This window comes from Diadema antillarum, unplaced genomic scaffold (assembly GCF_040938485.1).
Source record: "Diadema antillarum isolate AM-2024a unplaced genomic scaffold, OU_Dant_1.0 seq00001536_RagTag, whole genome shotgun sequence".
In the NCBI taxonomy this organism is placed as follows: domain Eukaryota; kingdom Metazoa; phylum Echinodermata; class Echinoidea; order Diadematoida; family Diadematidae; genus Diadema; species Diadema antillarum.
The window spans coordinates 1,163,724-1,187,222 of NW_027272268.1; the positions used below are offsets into that span (position 1 = coordinate 1,163,724).

Genomic DNA, 23,499 nt, shown 5'->3' on the forward strand with positions numbered 1-23,499 from the left:
AGTACCTTAGTGTGATTGCATTGTTGAATCACTGTAGAATCATGGTATAAGAGCTGCAATGTGTGGGTTTACAATTAGCCAATGCTGCAGTATTCCAGCAGACATCAATAGCAAATAACTGATTATGAGAAGCATCAAATGTCATTCCTTTTTCTATTGTAATACATGCACATGCTAACCTGTAAAGAGTATACAATATGTGATGCGTCATCACAAAAAAGCCATATAATGTAGGGAAAACAATTTGATTGTTTTTGGCAGATATGAATTCGCCAGATTCTAAGCTTTAAATTGATATGTATTTTGCCTACTTTGTTTCAAGAAAAATATTTTTAAGCAGAGAATTAAAATTGGAAAACTGTAAAGGTTACATTGCCAAAGTCAGCATTTCATGCATTTTATTCTTTTTATAATCTTTGCTTTGTACAGGTAACGTGATGACGCACCACATATTACATACTTGTCAAAGCACACAAATGCAGTCAGTGTCATAAAGATTCAGTTGCATTTTGACTCTAAATGCTGTATGAATTGGCCAGCAATCATGAGGTTTTAATACTTTGTTTATCTGCAGTGAGTGCTCTTTGTTAAGTTCTTTCCTCTCTCTTTCCTCTCTCCTACCTCCATCCACAGAGAAGAATCACAATGTACAGGTGGAGAGGATATACCGTGTCAGACGGAAGGGTGCCGATGAAAAGCTAGATGCCTTCCCCGCTGAGAATCGCAAGCTGTTGTGGCATGGGACAAAGCCGTTCAACATTCTTAGCATCCTGAAAAGGGGCTTGCTGGTCTCACCTCTGGGGTCAGGGGTCACGGGGGCGGTCTTTGGTGCGGTGAGTGTTCTACTCTGTGCTGTAATGAAGAGGGTGTTATAGAGTTTGATGTGCAATGTACACATCTCCTGTTGATATTGTGTTAACAGGGCCACCTTGTGGTACAATGTGGTCAGCAGTAGAATAAAGAACAACCTTTTGTGCTCTGGCAAATCTCGACTACATGTGTGAAGTGTCATACCTCGAGAGTTCTGAATTTAAGCTTAAAGGGGGTGGCGAGTAACTGATCAGTGGGAATCAGTGGGAATGCTGGGGGATGATTGTTCCAATTCTTGTGGGATTCATTTAAAGGGGATGGCTAGTAAGTGATCAGTGGGAATCAGTAGGAATGCTGAGGGATGATTGTTCCAATCCTTGTGGGATTCATTTAAGAGTACATTATATACCTATTCTTGTGTGAAAATTATTTGCTTCAGAATGGTCTCATATTCAAGTAATGTGCAGTTTAATGTTTCCAGGTAAGCGTCCCTGGTCAGTGACGGGGCATTAATCTGCACATTACTTGAATATGAGACCGTTCTGAAGCAAATAATTTTCACACAACAGTAGGTATATAATGTACTCTTAAATGAATCCCACAAGGATTGGAACAATCATCCCTCAGCATTCCCACTGATTCCCACTGATCGGTTACTAGCCATCCCCTTTAAGAGTACATTATATATCTATTGTTGTGTGAAAATTATTTGCTTCAGAATGGTCTCATATTCAAGTAATGTGCAGTTTAATGCCCCATCACTGTACAGGCATGCTAGCCTGGAAACATTAAACTGCACATTACTTGAATATGAGACCATTCTGAAGCAAATAATTTTCACACAACAATAGATATATAATGTACTCTTAAATGAATCCCACAAGAATTGGAACAATCATCCCCCAGCATTCCCACTGATTCCCACTGATAGGTTACTAGCCATCCCCTTTAAAATGTAGTCACCTAAGAGTGAGCCAAGAAAGATCAAAGAAAACAGAGAGGAATTTGGTTGTACAGAGAGGAATTTGGTTGTACAGAGAGGAATTTGGTTGTGCTGTCACTGTCTTATGTCATTAATCTTTTGTTTTCTTCGGATGGGGGGGGGGGGGACTTTTGACTTCTATGAGAATAAGACATAGATTTCACAAGTTTAGCAATGTTTTCTGTAAAAAGTTTCTATGGGATAATGTTACCATGTACTGAGAGTATGGTATCATGACATCGTTATCATCAGTACGTTTGCTTCATTGATAAATGTGTGACAGTCTGTTGATAAATGTTATGGTAAGTGGTGGGTGGTAATTTAGGCATATCTCATGGAATTGCTTTGTCATTGTTTTTCTTCCAGGGGATATATCATGCGGACATGTTTGCCAAGAGCTACGACTACTGTCACGGTTACTCCTCTGACTGCAAATGTAACTTCCTTTTCATCAATGAGGTAATTTGTTGTCAACTATCTTAAACATGGCGATTTCTTCGTGTTTTCTTTTCAAATTACTATTCCTGACTGCCCTCATGTTATTTGCTACAAACATCATTCTTGTCTTCGAGAATGGTTCTATAAGGATAATGTATAGCTATAATGTAAGAAAATCTGTTTTATCATAGTTAAGTTTCAGTATGGTGTGTCTTCTGTAGACTGAAGTTTCAGACTTTCACCAATTTCCTGGTTGATAATGGTGTTATGACTTCCATTAATGGTAACCATCAAAGCCTTTGTCAAGTGATTCACTTTTTGTATGTTTAAATGACACACAGGAGATGTAAGATGCCTGTCATGACGGTCAATTTGCTCTGGTTGCTGAACGAGAAAAACAAGGAACAAGCAAACAAAACAAACAATGCCAAATGTATACCACTGGCAATTATAGAACCTTTGTTTGCAACAGAGCCAAACAGGATTTTTTTTTTTTTTTTTCAATCAATGATTTTGACATGTTTGTGGCTGGTTGGTGGTATGGTGGTGTTTGAATAGTTAGCACTTGGATCATAAGTGGCTTATACAGTTATAAGGTCTTCTGCTGCTTTATCCAGGGTGGCCGCTTTAGTGTTGTCGCCGCTCTTCCAGAGGGGCCCTGCTATTAGTATTACCCTAGCAGTGCCAGGTACCCATTTATACCCATTAGTTGGGAGGGACACAGTGGATGTTGATCTTTGCAAGGAAAGGCTGTATTCAGAAAAGATGATATTTCATACTGATGTAATTCCGCCCTGTTTTCATCTTATCTCCTGTCATGCCTCTAGGTTGCCCTTGGCAACGTGCAGAAATACGAGAGTACCCACACACTCAAGAAGGGCTTCCACAGCCTCAAGTACGTTGGCACAGAGGAGCCAGACCCAGAGGGGGACATCCTCCTACCCTCAGGTCAGTGAACTTTTTTACTGGGAGACGTCACTACATCACCTTTAACCTTTGGTGTCAAAGGTCATTTGAGAATCTAATGCCATCAATACTCAGTTTGAAGTTCACATCCCTTTGTCTTCATGAGCAATAGTTTTAAGGAGAAAATGAAGAAGTTGACAGTTCTTTCAAATAAATGAAGAAGAAAAAGAAAAAAAAACTTAAACGTTTGTCAAATGGATTAGTAGTGTATTTCATTCACCACTTTGTAAGTGCATAGTGAAAATAGAGTGAATATGTTACAAATCAGCAGTAGAGCTCCTTGAAATATTTACTGTATACGCCAAATATTTTGCGAGGTTTTTATTTTTGCGAATTTCGCAAATCAGGTGCTATTCGCTAAATGAAAGACACGCGAAAATATTGACTGATCTCGATTTGAATGTGACGTATGCGTGTACACTTCTCCGTTCAGTACAGGACTTCACAATCGCGAATTTAACCGCTTGCGAAGTCGTCGGGAATTCCCGATTCGCGAAAATTTAGACTCGCGAAATATATGGCGTATACAGTATTTGCTGAATTGACTCGACCTCATGGGTGTATAGGACAAGTTCACATTTCCATTTCTCTCAGTAATGACTCATGTATGACATACATCAAGCATGTCTTAGTTGAAATTGTAGCGAGATGAGCTGACCATAATGAGTGCTACGCTTTTTGCAAGCCATGTCAACTGTTCACCAACTTAGTGGCTTCAGATGACTAGTAGTATTGTGCTTGCTATGCTGAGAATCAACTTTTTGATAATGGTGTCCTCTTTCTTGGAGGAAGAAGCATCAAATATATTCAATATGCTTTCCATCTTTACAGGCTGAAGCTGTCTTGTGCTCACTGTAAAATGACAAAGTTGAATTGATGTGTCCAAAATACATACAAATTATGTATATGTGATACGTGTGGGAGACTAATGGTCAGTGTCCAATGTAGTAGACAGAGTTCATGTGTAAAGACCACCCAGGCTGACTTTAACTCTGGACGTAACCAACATCTGAAAAACTTGTGATGCACACAGGAATCTAAACTGGTTTCTGTCATTGATGGTTTTCACACCTCTTTTGTTTGACACATACCTACAATTTTTGCTTGGTTTCAAACCCTGCAGGTGCCGTTCTACCCCTTGGCGAAGTGATGAACAAGGTTAGATATTGGGGTAACAGCAGTGAGTACATCATCGGCAAGGCAGGGCAGACGTGTCTGCGCTATTTGGTGCAGGTCAAGAAATAAAATGTCTCCCAGATGTCTAGTCACCTTATCCCCGCAGGCAGTCACTGTAGCTGGGAGATACATTGAATATCAGGACAACCAATGGTAGTGTGTAAATATGAAGTCTAGACTTTCTGCTGGGACTTAACATGTTATGTACAGTGAGGATCCAACCATGTTTTCTGTGCGGTGATACTTGACTTGATTATAGATCAGGTCATTACATTATAGAATGTAGAAAGCATTGTAGAAAGGCTTAATCCTCTCTATTTCCTGGATTTATTAGTATGAGTTAACTGTTCATTACTAAAATAGGTTATGGTAAGACAGTGGATAGGAGTTGCTTTGATGTAGTCTTGGTAGTCCTTAATCTGAAATGTAAGATTAATTTCAAAGAGACTATGTCCTTGATACATTTTTGTATAACTGGTTTTATGCTTGTTTGTGAGACTTTTTGGGATACAGCTGTTGTGGGTATCCTCTGAGCTTCACCTAATGGCTTTGGCTTTTCCAGAGGAGGGGGCAAGTTGTCTGCTGAAGAAGATTGGTCTTGAGTGTGTGTGTATATGTATATATATGACATAGTGTAGAATAGCCAACAAAAAAAAACAAACAAACAATAACACCACACACACACATACACACAGGTTGACAAAGTCTCGAGATTTCTTAAACAATTTTTGGAAACATATTTCTTGAACTTCATTTTGAAGAGAGAAATGTGTGATTAACATTCTGCTGCTTTTAAACAAATTTGTTATAGACTGCGCCTGTAGATGTTGCAGATGCCGACTAGATTATTTGCCTTTTGTAAGGGATTTTACATGCTTAGAAATGCAATTGTTTAATCAATATGACTTATTTCTTTTGAAGATGCTACCAAGTTTTATGTGTATTGATACATCTTGTATTAGGATGTAGATGATGTGAATGCTTGTCATCTGTCAAGCATTTTTTGACAAGTGCTGACTGCTGTGAAAAGGAATTGGAGACAAACAGTGCTCGAGACAACTCAATATTTTAGGTTAGTGTAAATAGTTATATTTTTCTTGGAAAAACATAACCGAATGTGTCGCGCCTTCTGGCGAAATCGGTGCACATTAAGAAGACATGTTGTACTACTGGTTAGTGTCAGATACAATTTTGTCTTGGATTCATAAGCATGAAAAACTCACTACTTTTGGATATTTTTTATACAAATTTCAGAGTGCAGATTTCCTGCAAACTTTCCATTCCAAGATAGAAGCTTGCTGGATTGGAGCAAAATTTATGAAATCATTTTTTTTTCCCATAAAAATAGAAAAATTTGTGGCCAAGACTGCTCCTTGTTTTCTGTATGGTCAATAATCTTGATTGTTATAGAATATGGAGATTTTGAGTAAGGTTTATGTTTACGTAGGGATGTGTTCCCCCCCCCCCCCCCCCCCCCCCGTAAATTGATAAAGAAATGAAGAAAAAAACCTCTTTTGAACACCATATTGTGTCCTGCATTTCTCATATTAAATTTGATATGAAATGATATTTACATGAAACAATTTCTAAGGATCATGAGAAAGATATGAGAAACAGACGCATTTTTCTTCATAGTGACGAAAATTGACAAGATCATGGCGTACTCGTAATTTTTCAGTTCTTTTTGAAATGTAGATCATGTACTTCTGATACATGCAAAATGAATTTCTGACCCTGGTTACAAAATCTCGTGATATTTATTACACTTTTAAGAATGTAAGTAAGTCTTAATGCCTGCGAAATTCAGTGAAGGGTAAAACAAGAATTCTAGCATTTTCACTATCCATCTCAAAATCAATATTTTACCTTTATATCTGTAGATACAATCGAATGAGCAGATTTGAATTTTGAATAAATGAACTACTTCTGATGTTATTAGTCTTCATCTCAATTGCTCTCGGAGAGTGCTAATTTTCAATTTACCTGGTACTGTTATTACAACTCTGTTCTCAAATCAATACTGGTTGTACAGTATATTTGTAATGAAACTTTTAACTTGTAAATCATGCATGTGAGAAATTCCAATTGTATAGCTTTATGCATTTTGCCATAAATGTGTTGTTGAATTTGTGAAGAATCGCATTGTCAATTACAAGGTTTCTTTGAAGGGTAAAGAGGCAGAATTTAAAATGACTGCGCATGAAGTTTTGTTGTTGCATGAACAACACCTGGTAAAGACTGAATGTTTTTCTGTTGTAGAAGTAAACCATCTGTGTGCATCTGGAAAGATTTCTTTCAAGCTTGCTTCCCAGGATCAAAAAAAGTACAGAACGGTGTAAGAATTTTACACCCCTCTGTACAAGTAGATTGTCAAAGTGAACCATGAATCAACCATTGCATTCAGTGATGCCACCAAAGACATCAATTGAACGAGAAAAACACTTGCATTTTAAAGTTTATCTTCCCAAGCATGCAAAAACAAAAAACAAAAACAAAACAGTTTCTAGAGATATAGTGCTACTGAGACTCATACTATCGGTTTTAAAAATGACATACCGGTACACCATCAATTGATTTAATGTATGAATCATGGTTGACCGCACTACACAGTGTAAATGAATTTAGTTTCAACAAAGCCAAATGACAGTTTTCCCAATATATTTTGTATATTAGATTCTGCGTTATCATTTTTAAAGTAACTGCCACTTTTTAAAATGATTTCACCTTTTTTTTTTATCTACTGTACTTTGTTTCTGTATGCACAGCACTCATGATTCACATCTCTCAAGCACTGCATTTTTTTTAATGGTTGTCTTGTGTTACTAGTGAATGCTTTTAAATGTGAAACCTTTTATATTCTATGTCTTCTGAAATTTTCTCTTACTGTATGTTTGACGTATTGTTTTAGATTTGTGCTAGCATGTGTAGTTTTGATACAGGATTTGTTGCAGTGAAATGCACAGGCAATGTGATAAAGGGATGTAGAGTCCATCTTTAATTTGGATGAAACATGGAGACTTTTCAGTAAAAGAAATCATTAATTCTTATATGTCTTATTTTGAGAAGACTTCTGGAACACTCCCTTCCCCAAATTTGTCAGTATGTAGTCATCAAGAAATCTTGGTGGATGCTTATGGATGCTCACTGGAGCACAAACACCGCATAGGAAACTCTGAAAATTCATTTGCTATGCTATTCAACTCCCCTCATTTGTTAACATGTTAGACCTCATGGCTAGCATTTTTATGTATTCCTAGAATTCATTGTAGAAATTTCCCCTATTTTAGAGTGATATTCTATGTACTGTATAAAAACTCATGTATAATGCATACCATTTCCCCTTATTTGGTTTACTTTGAAGTCTTTTTTTTTTTATACTGATGTAATGTCTAGTTGATGTTCAATCTCAAACAATAAAATGTTGTTTGACTAAATTCTGCATTCTTTTTTTTTTTTCTTTGAGGTTGGTGTGCCTGAAGTTTATGATTGCCAACACAATTTTCCATTACACGTATATTAGAGTAAAGTTACTATCCAGGATATTACATCTGTGTGTCACTTTTTCTTGTAACCAATTCTTAGGCAATATCTTCCATCATTTTGTTGACCCTGTATTTGAACACCAAATTCTGCTCTGCAGAGTCGCATGGTGGTAGAGACCATGTAGTAAATTTGATTCATGTACACTGTACTTTGCATTTTACCTGGTTTAAGAAAAAAAAAATTAAATGTAGCAGAAAGTTATATTAGGTGGAAAGTCATTAAAAAAAAGAAACATCAATTCATCTACCTTTGTAGTTTTATTCTTCAGCTGCTTTCAAATGGAGACAAATCAGTGAAAGAATACAGGAAATTGCATAGACATTAAGTAGTCATAAACAAATAAGTAAAAAAATAATGGACTTAAAGAGTTGCTGGGCAAGGATTTTGTTTCTGCTATATGACAGCTACACCACTTACAAACATAACATGTATACAAGTATGTATCAACTATTTTAATCTCTAAAATTCCGAATGACTCGACAAAAGGCCAACATTTGTGGGATTTTTGTTGAGTGGTTCTCTTTTTTTTTTTACATCCCATCTTATGACAAACGGATACCAAGATCTAGAGACAAACGAAATACAGAACATGCTGATTATTAACTTGCCAGATGACATCCAACTTAATGTATGTATACCTATTCTCATTGCAAATTTGTCCAAATGCAAATTGCACACCGATGCTTTGGAATGTATTTTTATTCTGTAATGCTACTAGCACTGCAAATTTGACTGAACTTCATTTGAGTTCCCTTTGTTACTTGATGGCATCTAAACTGTCTATTAATAGATGTCCATGTCAGCTTCTTTTCTGTTTAGAGTCAGAAATAAGAGAATTTTGGTTTTGTTTCATTCAAGCATCACATTTCCCTTCCTAAATGGAGGCAATTGTCAACAAAATATCACACCTAGTTACCCCAACATGTTTCTGTACTCCCATTGACAACAACACATATAATCTTCTTCATCTGTGCACAAGGAAACATGAAGATTATTTTGGAAGGTTCACCTTAGGTCTACTTTTCCTTTACAGTGAAATCAACATAAGGCAAGATAGACTGGAAACTGTAATGGGCCACAGCAGACATCACATCATTATATTTCAGAACATTTCCAATACTTCTTCACTGGCAAGGCTAAAAGAATTCAGGCCAGTCAAGTAAATATGTATCACCATGGTATTCCAGTTGTTTATCATGTCAAAATGTTGGCATCTTCATCAATGCACTCATCAGTTTTATCTTCTGGCTGTTCTCTCTGTGCTGAGTGGGCCAACACAGTCTCTTCATCGGCAGAAGTTGGCTCTGATTGTGACAAGGAAGATGCATCTGTCAATGATGTCGGGGATGATTCTGAAGATGGTGAAGTCTGTGGTTCTGATGGCAATGAGTCAACTGTAACAGACGGGTCTTCAGATGCCTGTTGTGGAGATGGTTCTTCAGTGGAATCGTCAGTTACTTCTGTAGATGAGGATCCAGACAGCCATCGTGGGGTGATAGAATACTTCATAGCCTGCCAAAAAGACTTTCCTGTCTCCTCCTTCAGTTTGGGGTCGGTGATGACATTGTATGTGACATTCTTCCCTAAGGGATGGTAGAAGAGAAAAGCACTTTTGTTGTTATTGTCTTTCACATGCACCTCATACAGCTGCTAAATGCATTTATCACACAATACAATTCTAACCCTTTAGGTCATGGAATATCACATTTTTTCTTTTATTTTAAAGATTTTGGCACCAAACAAACCAAGTATACTAAATCATAAGTTTGCTCATACAGGGGAACAAAGCTGCTTGGAACCACTGAAAGCTCCTCTTTATATGGGATATCTCGTTACATCAGGGACAAAGAATATGAAAGGAATGGGTCCTGCAAAATGACCGTGTTATATTAGGTATCTCTCTATGACTGTGTTATTAATAAACAAGGTTATACTGCACTGCTAGATAACATTTACAGAGTAACACATTTCTACTACAGCAAACAATAACATAGAATGTTACACTAAGTAATCAGAACAAGATTTCCCTCTAACACTAGTCATAGAAAACTACTTCAACTTGAAATCTATCTCCTTCAATTCGGACAACCAGTGCCTATCTGTGAACATAGTGGTCTCTGTTTTAGCTCTTTTGCTTCTCTGTTCTCCTTGGACATACCGAGTTGAGTTGCTTGAGTGATGACCACTTGGGACTTCAAGACATCGCCAAAAAACTCTGCAGCCACTTTCTTGAGCTCCTCATGCTGGAACACTGCTAGGATGAGATCCCTGGCTGCCTTCTGTGATGCAGGGTCAGAGAGGATCAATACCACCGCCGCCTTGAGAGCCGCCCTGGTCTCTGGGTCATTGATGGCAAGGAGAAGCACCTCCTTGATCGTGGAAGCCAGAAACTGTCTTGTGTGAGGGTCTTCCAGAACACGAGTGATATATTCTATGCTGGCTCGTCTAGTCTCAGGGCTGTTCAGAACCTACATCATAAAGTACCATATTACAAGATGTGAAAAGCTGGCATGTACATGACAATAATGTTTCAAATTCTATTTTGACAATGAGTGTTTGCACCACATTACACCTTTCCAATGAACAAAAGCTGCTACACTATTTGCTTTGATGTAAGGATGTCTCGAGTTCTGAAAGTACTTGACTGTAACCTATGTACGCCATGGATATAAGTTAAGCAGGATTTACTCAAGATGCAAGTTTGATAAAATACTTTTCGAGGAAAGAAATACATTTTCTGCAAGGAAATATAGAAGTAAATTTCAAAATAAATGTACAGTGTGTATTTGAAAGAACTATCATTGTAATATGAACAATGAATAAGAACAGTTACACTTACCCTAGAAAGAATACGTGGTGCACCATGAAACCGTCTACCACCCAACATTCTACCACCACGGAAGTCTTCAAAGATTTCATCTAATAAGAACAGGCTTTTTTTCCCTATCTGTTAGAGAATGCAACATTACCAAAGCCATGTGCAGGATATTTCTTCAAGGGGTGAAAGCACGCCCCACACATTCCATGCCCTAAATTGTTATAATTTCATAACGAATGTCATACTCTAAAAATCTCCAGGTGGGCAATTTGCCCCTGCTGCATACAAGGGGCCCTATATTGAGCCTTCCAGCTTACAACTGTATTCCACACAGACAAAGTTCCATCTATCCCCCATGCAAACTTTACCTCCTTGACAAACTGTGCAGCCAGAGAGTGCATGTTTTCATCATTGAGGAGTGTGTTCAGGAGGCTCCTGGTAAATTCTTCTGCTTTTCCCACCACCTCCTCATGCCCTAGGGATCGTGAGGCGACCTGGGAAACCTCGACAGCAACATTTTCTCTTATTGGCTCCCACATCAGGTACACTGTGGCTCCTGGGAAATAAACAAACAAACAAACAACACAGAATACCGACGGTCTCACCCCTCAGTTGACATTTCTTTCTTAACTGTAGGTTCAGGCATAAATATGAACTTATCATATTTGAAAAATATTAGTAAAATCTGACAGAATGCTGACATTTTTAAGTCCACACTGTATACAAATAAAACACAAAGCATTATTTTTGTTTTAAAGGCATTAAATGACAATAATCCAGGATTGTTATGACTGTTCACCTTCGAGAAATGTGGCCTACATATTCCATAGCAACACAGTGACAAAGCTCAACTGGTTGCCTATGGAAATGATGGGGGGGGGGGGGGGGGGTAAAAGTAGCATTATTAGCAGAATTATCAAGAGGTGCAGTCATGTGTGTCCATATTCTAAGATAAAAGAGAAAATGGGGTGCAATAATTGGTATAGATTTATTTACTATGACAAGCAAGGTTGTAATGGGTAATTGGGTATTAGGTAATTTCGAGGTTTGTATTTCTTACACTTCAATTTCCCTCCTTTCTTCTGTCTAGATTGAATGCTGCATATTTTTGCTGTGAATATGAAGCTGAAAGAACTGATGCCGATGGAGTCACATGTATATGATGTAGTACTTCATCATCTATCTACCTTTTTATGATGGACTCGGCATCTTTGTCATGACTGTTGACATTCAAGTAACATCAAGTCTTACAATAGTACAAGTTTGAATGTTGGTACATAAAACACCAAATAGCATGCAGCTGGTCACACACAAAAAACCAAAATAGCCATACACAGAAGAAAACCCAAAGATCTACTACTGTGCCATAACTGCAAAGAACTAATTGTAGTTGTAAACACACACACACAAACAAATCTTATTGCAGAGACTCCAACTCTCCCGTTTTTGACGGGAGATCTCCCGCCGAAAACCATTTTTGCAAAATCTCCCGTCCTCCCGCTTGAGATTTAATTTCTCCCGTCCTGGCTCTTTGTCTCCTGTTGGAAAGGATTTCTTACTTACATGTATTTTTATTGTATGTTGAAAAAAATAAGCCTTAAATAGCACCAGCCAGAGCATCTAGAACCCTGCGCACTGGGAATTTCGCGCTTCGCACACATCAACTTGGAATCTCCCATTTACTAGGGGTTTCAGGCGGGAGAATCTCCAGATCAGAAGGTGCTTGGGGTTGGAGTCTCTGTTATTGTATAATTTTTAAAAAAAGTGTGTGGATTAATATTCCTTAGGCTTAGAAACTGACTGACGTAGATTGACCTGGAACTCACAATTAAAGCTACAATTTGTCAAGAAACCTTTTGACAGAGAGCATTTTAGATACGGTATATAATTAAAAGTGGGTCTAACCAGCTTTGGTACCGTAGAACTAGATAGATCTATGTAGACTATAGACATCATGTTGGGTTTTTTTTTTCAATGAAACTGACATTAAAAAATTAGAACTCGTCACATAAATTGTTGACTTTCTTAATGTTACGTACTCACAGACCATTAGTACAGGTATGATATCCCTTTTGAATAGTTAATAGATATTGTTTTGCTAAACAGATAGAAATCTAGACATCTACAGCTATTTTGGAGGTTACACCCAGAATTTGGTTTGACATTGTCATTGATGATTACCAGCTACAATGCAAAGTGCTAAGCCAATCCGGAGTGTTGAGTATCCATGGAAACGCAAAGAATTTTCCAGTCTTCTGAGACTTGTGAGAATAGAATGATGGCTGGCATGTTCTTGAACAGTTGGACTTTTAGATGAGGGTTGTGATGTAGCTGAATACCTCCGTCGACCGCTAACACGCAACTCAGGTGTGCAGATCCGTGCTGTGAAGACATCATTTGCCCGCCAACAGGGAGGCTTGATCAGCATCGCCGAGGTCGAGGCCAGATTCTTGAGGTGTCGACCACCACGAAGGAGTTTGTTTTTCTCAAATCGCAGTGTTTGGAGGCAGAGTCTGCTTAGTGCTGTCATTGTATCAAATTGAGAAAATGCCTTGTGTTCGACTTACGTACAAGAAGAACCACTTGACCACTTCCAATTCTAGTAGCTCTACATGTAAATTTGACTCCTCAGTGGATGCAGCGATGATGCAAGGAGCTCCAGGAGATCTTTATCAGCTCGCCCGCGCCCCGCGGCCTAGGCGCCAGTGACTGCCAGTGACGTATTGAAGACAGTGTAGTGTACGCACATATGTAAAGATGGCTGAACAAGTGCGCGCACGTGAAGCATCAGATAGCAGACGACGAGTGAAGTTTGAAAGTCAGACCATTTTTTGAACACATTTTCACAATGTTGAAAAAGTAATGGATACATCGGCTGAAAACTATCTGAAGTGATAGGTGGCTGTGTAATGCTTTGAAATACAATCTTGCCTCAGGCTGCTGGTACCCGGGGCAGAGCGGCTGGTGGGGCTGCTGATTGTGACGGGCCGCCTACCCCAGCTCCAGCCCGGCTCGAGCGGCCACACCGCCGCGCTACCGCGTTCTCTCCACTACTTGTACATCACGGTCAATCGATGACGGGTGTGAAGCGGATCTGCGTCTGCGTAAAATGGATGCGTTTAATAGACACGCTAAAGGGGTGCAAACTGAGGTTGACCAAGCCAAATCACAACTGTTTGAGGTACGGGATTTTTTCTGTTTATAGGTTCTAGTTACAGTTATTCTACTCTTCACCGATTTTATATGTTCTTGAACCAGCAGAAATTAAACGTATCGAGCGTTGCGTGACGTGTCTGCTAGTGTTGTGCTGTGCGTGTACGCGTGTGGTCTAGCTGCACAATTCTAGTATTCCTACTTATTTTTGAATGGGTGGGATCATTAACAGTTTATTCTATTGAGTACTAGTATGTACCAATACCAGTAGAACCTGTACTTCTGAATGACACTACATCGTATAATGGTTTTAGTGGAGGTGGACCGGGCCAGTCTAGTACGTACAATAAAATCAATGTGTACTGTAGTATTATCTGAATGTAAAAAGGCACTCAAACAGGATCACACTACTGAATCACAGAAGTAAATTTACCATAATATATTATTTCACTTGACTTGGGTGGAAAACATGTAAGAAAGTACATGTAGGGGGTAGGAGGAAATGTAGGAATAGAAATAGGCTCTTCTTAGGCTCTTCAAGTCATAGATAGGCTCTTCTTCTGCCAAGCAACGATACACATGTGTCACCGCAAACCTCTCTCCCTCATTTACTTCACCATGCAAACCTTCAAGCAACACATATAGGATTGAAAAGTTATAAATAGAACCACTTTTGATCATAAGGTGACATTCTTCAGGTGAATTAAATCCTCTAAACTTCTGTTGGTAGTGAAATGAAAGAACCAAAAATTACAACAATTGAACCAATTACAGGTACATCAAATGAACATTGTGCAGGATGATATGGCATTAACCTTTTTAGCCTGTGCGATGTGATTGTATTTCCCTCTAGCTATTAAATGTTATAGGGTCTAATGTGTATTCTTCTTGCATTCACTTGATAGAAAATGATTTTCCTGTGCATAGGTCAAGGAGGAAGAATGCCGACTCCAAGCAATGAAGGAGGAATTGCTGGGTAAGAAGAGAGAGCTTGGTGATGTTATTGAAGCCAGGACAAGGAGCATTCATGCTGTTAGGGAAAGGCTGCCTACTATTGCTTCCAAGAAATTGTGAGTAAATTTGCTATGTACGTGTTTACACGTGCTTTTATGTCTTCATGGTATGAACTTTTGCATTAATGATAGATTTCTTTTTCTTTTTCTTTTTTATTTTTTGTTTTTAGAATTACCCTAAAAAAAAATATACCGGTACCTAATTTATGTTTATTGGCAAATTGCTTGGGGCCATTGTCTGTTGACCATGATGGACTATGTTTTACTCATGACCAATTTCTCCAGGGTTTGGGATATCCCCTTGCCATCTCAGTATTACTAGCTAGCCTATTAAGAATTTATAGTCTCTCTATCTTGCTTGAGTCAGCTACTGTTAATCATTGTTCAAAATATCCAGATTGGAGGACTAACAGTAATATGTTTATATATCTGAAAACTGCGCAGGCCTGTCAACTTAAATTGTGATGAAAGGGAATGGTAGAGGAAACGGAAAAGGAAAAAATTGTAAATCCTAAAACATTAAAACACTTGTTTCAATCATTTTACTTTTTTCCCCATATATCTATTCAGGGGTGTATCCAGGATTTTTTCTGGGGGGGGGGGGGGGGTCGTAATCAAAATGTTTGGACCTTCACCTTTGCGAGGGAGCGGAGCGACCGAGTGGGAGGGGGGTGTCCCCCCTCCCACGGTAGGGAGTTTTTGAATTTTATATCTTAAAATGGGGCCATTTGGTGCATACAAAAGTAACTTTTTCGGCATGGCAGTGCGGCTTAGAAATAAGGTATGGCATATGAAAACTAAGTTACGAAATTTACGAGGTTTTCGACAATTTGCTGGAACACCACCTGGTCACTTTTTTTCCTGTTGTATAGGGTAAAAAGCCCTCAAAAAACAAAAATGTCTTCTACAGAGAGTGGACCTTCTGAAATTTTTTTTTTTTTTGGGGGGGGGGTCGTACGACACTCCCGACCCCCCCCCCCCCCTTGCATACACCCATGCTATTGATTGAATGTGTGATGTGAACATAAGTAACATTTTCATAATTTGCAGGTGTCTCTGAAAAAATTCTGTAGGTCATTCAACCTATTTGAGGCAGTGCCATGAGCATGTCAGGAAGTTAGATGTTAATTAAAGTACACATGCTACTTGTAGAATACCATGTGAAATATTCAAACAATGCCTTATCTGTCATTCATCTATACCGTATGTCCCAAAAAGAATTACAACAGGACCCTCCGCAATGATATCTTTAAAAATGGTGAATCAATCGAAATACAAATTCAGGGTATGAAACTATAACTCATTGCCCACATCTCACAGAAAACTCCATTCGATTTGCTTCAGTGGCCAAAGAGAAATAAGGAATTTTATAGAGGATGTCAAAAATCTCTTCCCTCACAAGTTCTGTCTATTGTATACACACACAAAAGCATCGAAGTGCTAAACTTGGAAGAATCAGACTCATGACATGCTTTACAACTTTTCACATTCTCTGTGACCGCTTAACCAAATTGAATGGGGTTTTCTGCAAAATAGAGCTAAGATGCTATGTTTTAAGACCCTGAAGTAGCATTTAGACTGTTTAATAATATTGGGTGTTATCAATGCGAAAATGTGATTGCAATTTTTTGGGGGGACATATTGTATTATGTGTTTCATTCATTTCATTCTGTCATATCTGTAGGTTTGATGATGTTTTTTCAATTGTGGAAAGCTGCTATCACCAGCAATTACACATTTTGGAACTAACAGAACAGCTTACATTGGCCAAGGCACTGCGCAGAGAAAGTGATTGTGCTGAGCTGATTGAAGGTACTATTGAATTTCAGTTTAACTTGAGTTTGAATGTTGAATAAGTTCAATTGAGTTTGAATGTTTGTTTCAGCAAGCTTCAATTAAGTTTACATTACCACAAGTCACCATACAATCATCCAAGTATCTCTTATGTTGCCCCTGATAGAGTGCGATGTGATTTTCACTGCATTACTGTAAAAACAGAAATTTCTGCATGCATTAAACTGTTGTGAAGTTTGCAAGGAGTCACGATTAGTAAGATGCATGAGAAAGTTTTTATTTACACAATGCATTGAATGCTGGTAAAATGCTGTACACCATCCTGTTGGCAATTCGCAAAATCTTGGGCCATGAGAAAAGCTGTCAGCTCCAATTCGGTAAAATTTCATGCTGCAAATGTTTGTGGTTTTACAGTATAATTATCAGGTCATTAATAGTACACATGTACTTTATTAGTAGCATAAAATGTAAAAAATCTGAGAGAGAGGGGTGATAGTTGTACAAACAATAGTTACCTGAATACCATTAAAATATATAGGAATGAACAGAATTTGATTACCACATGCTGGTTGTCCCTGTCTGTGTATTAGGTCTCAGTCCAGGGGAATGTAGAGCTGTAACAGAAAATGAACCCAGTATTCTGGTCGACTGGTACAAGGAGATGAAACTACTGGAAACGGACAAAAGTGATGGTAAGTTTGTTATACATTGTATGTGATGGTGTTTTTATCAGAAAGCATGGATTGATATTGATTGGGGGTGGGAGGATTAAAAGCATTTTTTCATACTGGACTGCAGTCATACTGAGCTGTCAGAATGGCAATAGCTGTTTCTAGTAGGTCTTACTTTACCCACCAGATGAAAATTAGTCTTTGCTCATTAATTAATCAATGATATTTGTATATCTGTATCATTCTTTTTTTTTTAATGTATGTCTAATTGCCAGTATTGATCAAGCTGAAAGAAATGTTGTATGTACCTATCTCCTCTTTTATTGTTCATGCATCCATGCAGCAGACAGTCTAGTAAAGGACAAGACAGCCTACCACTTGAAGCTTTCTTCAGACAGGATAAGTGCCATGTCAACAATTTCCCTGTCATTTTTCTCCATGCACAAAGGCTATTGCATTCACCTCAACATCACAGAAGAAAGGTCAGCTCAATATTTCCTAAACTCGTGTGTTTTTACCTTAATGTCACATTTGTTTTCATTTCATTTTTAGCTCACCTGAGCCAAAGGCTCCAAACCCCCCAAAATTGTTCTGAAACATGCAGTCAACTGGAGTGTGGAGAAAATTCATTGAAAAAAAAAAATTCTCTCTCTCTGTCAATGCCAGCAACCACAATCATGATTTTTATAATGATTGTTCACCAGGAGAGAGTTTATGGTTGATATAGATCAGGGTGTTATACATGGTAGCTCAGTCATACCCAAACTTTTATTTTTTCAATATAGATATCAGTCTGTTAAACTTCACGCAAATGATATTTATTAATAAATTTAACAATATATATGATTAGCACATGTACTTTATAAATCATTGGTGAATTATTCTAGCCATTTACTTGATACCTATTCAGGTTCATCTTAAAATGACATTGTTTCCATATTGAAAAGAACTTAATGTGCATTTATGAATACCTGGTATGTACATGTAGTGAGAATGTGTGTGACAAGAACAAAGTAGTGAGCAGCATGTGGTATCAAAATATAAGTATTATGTGTAATTACTCATTCTGAATTCTTTTTTTTTTGCATGTGGATTGTATTTGATAGACTACACATACCATCAGACAGTATATCACCAAGTGGACACTTCACCTTCACGTCAGACCCTCAGCTTGAAGGATTACAAGAAAAGGGAACAGCACACCTAGCTAAGGGAGAGACAGCTGCTCACTTTGTGTCACAAGTTTTGTGGCCTTTAATGGAGGAACAGATGACCTCACAGGTCACTTCAGTCTAGGCCGCAAACATTTATTTGTATTAGATGATTTAGTCAAATACCAGTCAGCTACTGTAAAAGAGCGTCTGTAACTGGTATTTCGCGTAGAGATATCTTCATGAATGAGGAGGTCAAAGACATTTTTCATGTGATGTTGTTTTCACCTCTTGACACCGAGGCTATCATTAGTGTATTAATACCTTTCCATTCACTCCATCTGTTGCTATACACAATGGCCATACTTTCTCATGTTAAATGTGTATTCCAACAGTGATTTGGAAAATTCTGGAAAATTAAGCCCTGTGAAACCAACAACTTTTACGGTTTTAGATAGATATGATTACATGAAAGCTGTCCATTTGTACATATTTTCTTGGGAGCAGAACATTTATAAGATGTCCTCCCATGGGAAAATATTTATGTGTAAGCAAATGTCAACTGATGCCAAACTGGAATATTACAAGCACAATACGAGGAATAAACTCGTACTCTTTAAACTGCTATAATGTATAACTTGACCGTCTAATAATTTGTGACACATGGATTCGCAAGTTTTGATGCACGCGAAGATTAAGCATTGTTCATTGCTAGCTACGAAATTGTTGGTGATGCTACCAAAACTTGCCACAAAATTTCCAAATTGAGGGCATACCTTACTCTCTACTGCTCAGACTAATCCATGTGTCATAACAGATGATGATTTTTGTTGTGAATGAGTATACAGAATGTTGTAACCTGTGAGTGTGAAATGGCATTTTGGGGACGTTTTTAGTAGTTCTTCAGCCTCTTTTTGGGCTTCATAACCACCCTTAATAGCATTTCCAAACCCTCTTGATTACTCATTCATTCCCATGTTACCTATGTCATCCAAACTACACAAACCTGTGATATTTATGCACGGAATTCTCTAGACTGTGCTGTTACATATTAGTGTCTTCTTAACTTTAAATTGCATTGCAACCAGTGTCGTATCAAGCCAAGATGATGTATTAAAATTGCAAAACTTGTTTTTTTCTTACAAAAATTCTCCCTTGATATTGTACTTTGTCAGTCTGTCTTGGGGTTTTGTAAGGAGTTATCGAGAAACAGTGTAATTTAAAGAATGCTCAAGACCCGACTTTTTTTCCATATGCTGTATGTCAGTTACACATTAACAGTTCCTTTAAAGTGAATAAAAATGTCAATATTGCATGTCTATTTTAGTTATTTTGTTATTTTTGTTTTTAATGTTTTAACAGTGTTCATGATATGTGTAAAGTTTTACATTGGAGGCAGCGAGTGGAAAGGTTGAGAGGATGAGGGCTGCTGTGAATGAGTAGGTCTAAAGAATACTGGAATACTGAAATTTTACCACTTTTGTGAAATATGAATATTACCACTGCCTCAACAATGCCATTACATGTATAATATCCTGCATGTATCAGTATAACTTTCATTTTGTGTACGTGGTATGATACATTGTAGTGTCCTTGTACATGTATTTTACAGTTAAGCGAGATTGGAGGATAGTAGTCTGGCAGTGTTTGTTATACTCGTGTCGTTACTTGCGAGTATAATATGGTGTACTTGGGAGTCAAGTCAAGAACCCTGTTCATACCACATGCACAAGAGCTGCCCAGACAGCTGTAATTCAGATTTTTTTCACTATGTAGAAAAATTGAATTGTACCCCTTATTCAAGATTAAAAAGAAGAAATGTGTGCATAGAGTCTATTCACTCAGCTGAAACTTAAGTTATTACAGGTACCCAGGAGTTGGTAACAGCATGGTGTGCCACTCAAACTGAAGAGCAGTACGTGTACAATACTATACCTGCACGACGAATAGAGCACTGCACATTAGCACAAACACACGTACCATGGTACACAAGCACAATCATAAACTCAAACCACCTTCCCCACACACAAACACACAGGCACGTAGCCTTCATTCCATTGTTCTTATTTCTTGTTTTTGCAAGCAATCCCAATTTTTAGCAAACGTCAATTTTACAAAGCAATACATGTAGTTTGATACCCTTCCCCCCCTTTTTTTTTTTGCTGCCAAAGTTATTACTACAGCATGACAGCTCAATACCTAAAGTCCAGTTCCTTTACAATCAGGAATTGAGTATGCTGCTTGCAAAATGATTTCCAAGTGCCTACCTACAAGTCTGTCAATGTGCTTATGAAAGTACATGTATCTGCAAAAGTTGGGCAGGTGAGGTACATTAAAATAAAAACAAAGAATGCCATAGGTGTATAAAAATGTTTAATTTCCTACAAATTTATTTACAAGCTTATCAACATCAAGTGACTTCACAAAACTTTCTTCTTACTCCAGTTCACTGTCTTTGTACCATGTCCACTACTTAAAAACATTATCAAATCATATGTATGACAAGCTCATGAGACCAACAGCAAATCCATTATATACAAGATATACATAATGTGGTGTTCACAAGTAACTCACTTCCTGAAATAACTCAACACAAAAAGCACAGAGAAATGTCATCAAAGAAAACAAAAAAATACAGTAGATGAAGCTGTATCAAGTCGTAAATACTCTGTGGGTGATGTTTATGTTACTGGTGGTCAAAAAAATGAAAGGTCCACTGGTTACCAGGTAGATTTTCACGTAATGTCAGTAACTAAGTATACACTCCAAAGCAATTACACTGAGGGCATTAGCTACTTTTTTTTTTTTTTTTTTGGGGGGGGGGGGGGGGTGGTGTCAGAGTTGCTGGTGTAAATCCATCAGGCATAACCCCATATCTTGTATGAACAGCCATATGGCTATCAGATAACTTGATTTAGAACCGTAACACGCCAGTTTACAGCATCTTCACAACACGAGGACTTCCTATGTGTAAAACATTTGTACACAAGTATAACACATTGTTCCCCAATGACTACACAAAAGACCAGTGTAATCTTACTTTGCATTCTTGGATGAGTAATGCCATCACATTTTTAACATGACATACCGTGCATCCGTTTAACAGGTTTTTTTTAGCAAACTCAGTTTAACCAGCACCCAAATAAATATAAGGCTGGGGGTATAAATAAAATCAGGCATTCAGTCACCCCCCCCCCCCCCCCCCCCCCAAAAAAAAAAAAAAAAAAAAAAATTAACTAAAGGGAGAAATGAGTGAGGAAAATTAGATTCCTGGAAAGTAAAAGTACAGTACAAATGCACATTGAAGCTGATATGCTGTGGATTGTGAAGGCATGTACTACTGCCAAATAGATGCTGACAGTGTTTCACATTTGTGCCACCCTCTCTATCTACCAGTGGCAATAGCAGCACAGTATGTAGCTTAGTTTTGATGCTTCAGACAAATGGAAATGCCTTTCCAACAAAGGCATGAACTACATACACTGTACTTGCATCACTGTCTTGTAGCACTGACAGTTTGTCACAAAATAATTAGATGCACAAACACCCACATGGACATAACATGGCTCAGTACATTTTGCAAGCTGGTGAAAACATTCTTTCTATGTATTGCAAATCCAGATACTACCATGATAGGCACATTGCAAGTAATTTTCACCTGACAAAAGCTGCAAATGAACCATTAAAAAAAAAAAAAAAAATTATCAAATGGCTACACACATAAAATTGCCCTCATTGGCATTCAATGAAAGAGAAGACTAGTTTATATTTCTTTTTATGTGATATTAAAACAAATAAATGCTTGACACTTTCTTTACTTCTTCACTTGCTTTGCAAATGCACAGCTTGTATAGATCAATGCATTCATATACGCGATTGTCGTATAAACAAATACCACCCAGGCTAGCCTCAAAAGCAAAGACCATACATGTCCCTTCATTTACATTTTGCTCTTTTCAATAATCGTGTCTGGTACTGTCACTGCTGTTTTAGGGTATCTCCCACTGAACAGTGCACTTTAACAAGACACATCACTACATAACAGTCTATCATGACAGCAAAAAGAGTGATACTGTACTGTTCTAAAATTCTTCTCATTTTGCATGAAATATTGCAAAGCCACAATATACTTGTTCTCACCATAAGTTTTGACACCCACCTGAAATACGCTTTGACTCAGTGGGCAAAATATTCACACCCTATACTAGTCATTGTTACATTGAGAAGATGCAAGGCAATGGGCAACAACCCAACTGCACTGGCTGTATCCCTTGCCTGTTCTCATGGTGGTGCTAATATCATCAATGATCATCCACATGCCAGCCACTTCCAATTTCTACCACATGTTTTGAGAGAGGAGGTAACTATCTAAGACAAGTTTCATGGCCAAGGCCTGAAGACCAGCCTGAGAACCACTCAACCAACAGATCACATCACCACAGTCAAGTCTTTTTGATTTAGTACTACAATTTGATCTTGATTGGTTAATAAAGGGCTGGGAAAAGTGTCTTTTTCAACAATATTTGAGCTCAGACATTTAGAGAGCCTGTCAACACATGTTAGTCCCAAGTCAAAGTGCATGCTTTCATACATATTGACCATAGAGTAGACAAAGCTATGAATGATGCATACAACAATCTTTTCCAAAATACTTATGCTGATCGACATGAGCATCAACCCGAGACTATTCTTGCATTTAAATCACTTTATCTCATATATTTGATGGTGTGTACCAAAATCACAACTAACCTTTCAATGGTAAAATCAAAAGATGCTATCAGTTGAACATACTGTGTGAAGGAAACAGAATTCTAGACCATCAGTACATTTTCAGTGAGTTATGTCAGATACTAAAAGGATTTAATAAAAATTAGCCTTAAAGACAGAACATATAGGACATTTGATACAATCGGCTTATGTAGCTTTTTCTTCACAGCCATGAAGCCATAAAGTATTTTTCCTATTAAAGCACGATCACCATGTA

General features: G+C 37.9%; 3 protein-coding genes across 3 annotated transcripts in view; 2 read left to right on the top strand and 1 right to left on the bottom strand.

The window, feature by feature from the left end:
• Window positions 1–5,851, top strand: part of LOC139710511 (poly [ADP-ribose] polymerase tankyrase-like) — a 58,214-nt gene extending 52,363 nt beyond the window's left edge. Inside the window, exons 48-51 of the mRNA XM_071622443.1 lie at window positions 634–833; window positions 2,159–2,251; window positions 3,058–3,178; window positions 4,320–5,851. Coding sequence (XP_071478544.1) covers window positions 634–833; window positions 2,159–2,251; window positions 3,058–3,178; window positions 4,320–4,441 — 536 coding nt within the window. The 3' untranslated portion in view covers window positions 4,442–5,851. The remainder of the gene's footprint in view (window positions 1–633; window positions 834–2,158; window positions 2,252–3,057; window positions 3,179–4,319) is intronic.
• A 3,258-nt stretch (window positions 5,852–9,109) lies between these two features.
• On the bottom strand, window positions 9,110–13,263 carry LOC139710512 (uncharacterized). The gene is made up of 4 exons (XM_071622445.1): window positions 12,915–13,263; window positions 11,102–11,289; window positions 10,074–10,383; window positions 9,110–9,498 (listed from the first exon to the last, which is right to left on the bottom strand). The coding sequence occupies exons 1-4, from the start codon at window positions 13,261–13,263 to the stop codon at window positions 9,110–9,112; spliced, it is 1,236 nt and encodes a 411-aa protein (XP_071478546.1).
• A 547-nt stretch (window positions 13,264–13,810) lies between these two features.
• On the top strand, window positions 13,811–18,660 carry LOC139710513 (uncharacterized). Its single transcript, XM_071622446.1, has 6 exons — window positions 13,811–13,914; window positions 14,814–14,956; window positions 16,584–16,711; window positions 17,284–17,385; window positions 17,708–17,846; window positions 18,471–18,660. Exons 1-6 carry the CDS (start codon window positions 13,843–13,845, stop codon window positions 18,658–18,660), a joined length of 774 nt encoding a protein of 257 aa, XP_071478547.1. The 5' UTR covers window positions 13,811–13,842.
• The last annotated feature ends 4,839 nt before the right edge of the window (window positions 18,661–23,499 follow it).